Source organism: Dinoponera quadriceps, unplaced genomic scaffold, assembly GCF_001313825.1.
Source record: "Dinoponera quadriceps isolate SergipeBrazil2010 unplaced genomic scaffold, ASM131382v1 scaffold7818, whole genome shotgun sequence".
Taxonomy (NCBI): Eukaryota; Metazoa; Arthropoda; class Insecta; order Hymenoptera; family Formicidae; genus Dinoponera; species Dinoponera quadriceps.
In genome coordinates, this window is record NW_014561679.1 from 1 (window position 1) to 4,251 (window position 4,251).

At 34.8% G+C, this 4,251-nt stretch overlaps 1 protein-coding gene across 2 annotated transcripts; it reads right to left on the reverse strand.

Annotated features, from left to right (window-relative positions):
- Positions 1-2,395: 2,395 nt before the first annotated feature.
- LOC106751012 lies at positions 2,396-3,774 on the reverse strand. 2 transcript variants are annotated; one of them, XM_014631750.1, is made up of 4 exons: positions 3,668-3,774; positions 3,218-3,267; positions 2,801-2,921; positions 2,396-2,732 (listed from the first exon to the last, which is right to left on the reverse strand). In XM_014631750.1, exons 1-4 carry the CDS (start codon positions 3,750-3,752, stop codon positions 2,641-2,643), a joined length of 348 nt encoding a protein of 115 aa, XP_014487236.1. In that variant the 5' UTR covers positions 3,753-3,774; the 3' UTR covers positions 2,396-2,640. The 2 variants fall into 2 exon arrangements, with proteins under 2 accessions (XP_014487236.1, XP_014487235.1); XM_014631749.1 differs by having other exon boundaries at positions 2,396-2,735.
- Positions 3,775-4,251: the final 477 nt, after the last annotated feature.

The window sequence follows — 4,251 nt, forward strand, 5'->3', positions numbered from 1 at the left end:
ATGCTTTTTTGGAAAAAATCGTAACGTGCGATAAGACTTGGGTCCATCACTTCTGAATAGAAGAGGGGCAGTATGGAATGGCGGAAGACTGTCGAGGGTGCATCGGTGAAACCGAAGACGCGGTTGTCTGCAGGGAAATTGGGCAACTGCGGGATATACCTCCTGCAAAAAAACTAAATATTTTTAAAAATCAATTATAATTTATATTTTTCTTTTTTTCCCTACATAGTCCCCCATCTTATCTATACACTTCCTCCAACGTTCTGGTAATTTTTTAATGCCGATATCATAAAACGTTCGCGGACGTGTATCAAACCATTTGCACACGAACTGCTGCACCTCTTCGTTCGTTGTGAAGCGCTGTCCACCAAGGGCTTCCTTGAGGGGCCCAAACATAGGGAAGTCGCATGGTGACTGGTCTGGTTTGTAGGGTAGATGTTCTAGTACAGTCCAGTGTATATCGGCCAATTTTCGTTGTGTTATTGCTGCGGTGTGGGGTCTGGCGTTGTCATAAAAAAGCAACACACTTCTAATCGGAATGCCGCGCCTTTTTGACCGATAGACAGCTCGAACTTGGCTAAGAAGATCACAATAATAGGCAGCATTAATGGTTTGACTTTCTTGAAGAAAATCGACCAGCAGAACGCATTTACATTCCCAGAACACTGTGGGCAAGACCTTCTCTGCAGACAACCGCGTCTTCGCTTTCACTGGTGTACCCTCGCCAGGCTTCCGCCACTCCATACTGGCCCTCTTCCATTCAGGAGTGTAATGATGGACTCAAGTCTCATCGCACGTGACGATATTTTCCAAAAAAGCGTTTTCGTTTACGAGAAACTTAATAATAACACGTTGTGCAACTGCGGGGTGTAGCTCTTTCTCGCTCATCATGATTGCTGCTGAGAGTAAGAAGCACGTGGCGCGACAACGTTATTATTGCCTTCCACATGAACCCCCTTCACTGTCCAAAACGTTGAAGATCCCTCACACCACCGACGGGCGCGCAATTTAAAAAGGCTTGTTTATATTTGATCCATCCTCCTAGATTATTATTTGGAGTATTCGTTTATAAGATTATATGAAAGAACAGTTTCTTATGAACAAAATATTAAAATTTTTAATTATTAAATCGTATTTTTTGAATCACTGGAGTTACATTGTTATTTCTTTCTGTCGAAAATAGAAATGTCGAGAAATATTTTTTGTTTATTGGTCACAAAACAATATTTAAAAAAGAAGTTGGGTCTTCGAGAAGACGCTCACACATAAAGAAAACCAAATTTTTTTCGTTTAAACATCTTTTTTACCGAATATCGTGACACCAATGCAAGGTATGAAATGAGAAAACATGATCGTATTTAGTAAGATATTTTTCAGGTAGATGTTTATTTCAGTATCTAGTACTTTAAATTTCAAACTTTCTTCAACACTATATACTTTGTTAGCATGTGTGATTATGATTTCTGAAATATCCGTACCTTTGCATAAAACATAATTAATCAAAAAATATTTTCAACATATATCGAATTTTCATAATGTACCACTTCCTTGCCAATGAGTACCGCTTTTCGATCAAGTACGGTTAGAAGCATATACGAGATCCGTTCAAAAATTATTAGTATCGCGAATTTTATTTTTTCAAAAATTTTTTATTTATTCATGAATATCTATTTTGTCTCCTTCAAAGTAATCCCCATCAGATATTATACACTTGTGCCAACGTTTTTTCCAATCCTCGGAGCACTTCAAAAAATCATTTTTTGTGATCTTGTTCAGCTCCTCCTTCGATGCCGTCTTTATCTCCTCAATCGTAGCGTAGCGTCGTCCTTTCATGTGCCTCTTCAGTTTCGGGAACAAGAAAAAGTCACAGGGGGCCAGGTCTGGGGAATACGGTGGCTGCGGCATCATTAGTGTGTTGTTTTTGGCCAAAAATTCGCGCACAAGCAACGATGTGTGAGCAGGGGCATTGGTACGAATTTCGCGGCGACCCGTCTCATGCCCAAATAATTAATAAAAATTGAATGGCACTAGCCAATCGATATGTTTAGGTCCTCAGCAACTTCTCTAACGGTGATTCGACGATTGGCCAATACTATTTTCTTCACTTCATCAATGTTTTCGTCTGTTGTTGACGTGCTCGGGCGTCCGGCACGCTCTTCGTCGTTCACATCTTCTCGGNCTCTGAGAACATTTTGTACCACCGATAAACGTTGCTTCGGTCCAAGGTAGCTTCACCATATGCCACAGTCAATTTTGAATGATTTTTTGAAGTGTTTCGAGGATTGGAAAAAACGTTGGCACAAGTGTATAATATCTGATGGGGATTACTTTGAAGGAGACAAAATAGATATTCATGAATAAATAAAGAATTTTTGAAAAAACACAAAATTCGCGATACTTTTTGAGCAGATCTCGTATATTTGATAATACGTTTATTGTCCCTTTCCATAAAAATGTTATTTTAATCTTGCAGAATGTTTCTTTAGATGAACCACTTGGATAAATTTTATTATCAATTTTAGATTCGCACACATTTTAACACAAAACATAACGTGTTATACAATAGTAAAGTTATGCAGATAAATGCTAAGAAAATTATATGATCGTTTCTTATACTGGAAGAAATTCTGCAAATCCTTTTTACTGTGGCTTGTCAAAGAGAGGTAATATCGGAATAATGCATTTTATGGCAATTTTTATTGTCCGCTCCCGACCGATGGATCCACTTTGATCTGCTGCAATTGAAATTGAATTAAGTAATTTCACATATTATTTTTCAAGAAGCAACAAAATTCATTACCATCGTCGAAACATTTGGTAAGCATTTCTTGCGCCCTTTTCAATGTGCTCGGGTCAGAGATAACGTCTTTTAAATCTTGCACGACTGCATCTCTTATGTATTCACCATTATCGTCAAGAAGCTGGAACAAATTATATCGCGATTTAATATATGTTGTAAATGAAGAATATAAAAAAGAGAATTTTAATATCTATTTCCCTTTAATCGTTAAAAAGTAATTAATAAATAACTAATAAGTAAATAATAACTAATAAAAAGCAATAATTGATTCCAATATATTATTGTGTTATATGTAAAATAGTTTTTTCATAGTTATCACTAGTTTCTTTTTATAGTTAACTCTTGTTACGTACAATTTATTAATACACTTAAGTCTCTTCTGTCAATTGTGTACATTAAATATAGAAATAAATATACCTTGCCATCCCTGCCCATCGCGCATAGAAGTGCTTCGGCAGATAGTGAGGCTGTAAAGCACGAATAATAAATGTGATTGATAAATTACGAGTTTCGAATTTCGTTTGGATACTGTAATAATGTTGTTTTCTTTATCGTAATCGCGAATCTTTATTATAATCGCGAAATTCTTGAACGTAGCTTCCAAACAAACACAAATGGTTATATGCGATAAGGAAAAATTATTTTTTTTCTAGGAGAAAGGAAGAAACATCTCGAATTTTAATCTAGGTCTTTTCCGAATGTTCTATATATCTAAAGATATTTTTGAGACGTCTTATAATGTCTTAATGTTATATAATTTCATTCATGAAATTATTGTTATAAGTAAGTTATAATTATTGTTTGAAATGAAACCTATTTTCTTTTTTGTGTCATGTTTCTTTTGATGTTCTGAATTTTAATACTCACTCGTAGATGTACCTAATTCTTCACTACATTTCACTAAATTGTCACTGAACTTTCGAAGTCGCACAGGGTCTAGACTATAAGCCATCGTCTGAAAGAATTGATCATATCCAAGTATATAGAAATTATTTGAATTAATAATCAAGTGCAATCGCGATATTTGTCAGTTTCAATCGAATGTTTTATCTGCAAGATGTAGCAAGTTTCACGATTATTATTATTTGTTTCCAACAAAAAACATTTCATTATTGAATGTGGTTAGAAAAAGACTCTCCTATTACATTATTATTTAGTACGTAGATAACATTTATCGTTTCGCGTGTAATATCAAAAAGGTTATTTTAATCTAAGGATCAGAACTATTTCTTTATGATATTTTAATTTTCAATCCACAGACATTTATATGTCTATAAATAATACAAGTTGGATGTGAAATTGATTGATAATTGTTTAGGAATCATTTCTTTTATTTGGTATCGACACACTTTGAGCAAAGTATAATATTAATACATTGGCTATGGATCAAATTTTGCTCAAGGTTTCTAGAATTTTGAACATATATTCGGAGAATAAGAAATCTCGTTTTA

What these genes read in the sequence shown, in the direction of transcription:
- LOC106751012 (XM_014631749.1), bottom strand. Translation starts at nt 3,752, where the DNA reads ATGGCTTATAGTCTAGACCCTGTGCGACTTCGAAAGTTCAGTGACAAT. An exon ending in AGAATTAGGTACATCTACGA is followed by an intron (nt 3,268 to 3,667) that starts GTGAGTATTAAA and finishes CGTGCTTTACAG; the next exon opens with CCTCACTATCTGCCGAAGCA. An exon ending in TACCAAATGTTTCGACGATG is followed by an intron (nt 2,736 to 2,800) that starts GTAATGAATTTT and finishes TTTCAATTGCAG; the next exon opens with CAGATCAAAGTGGATCCATC.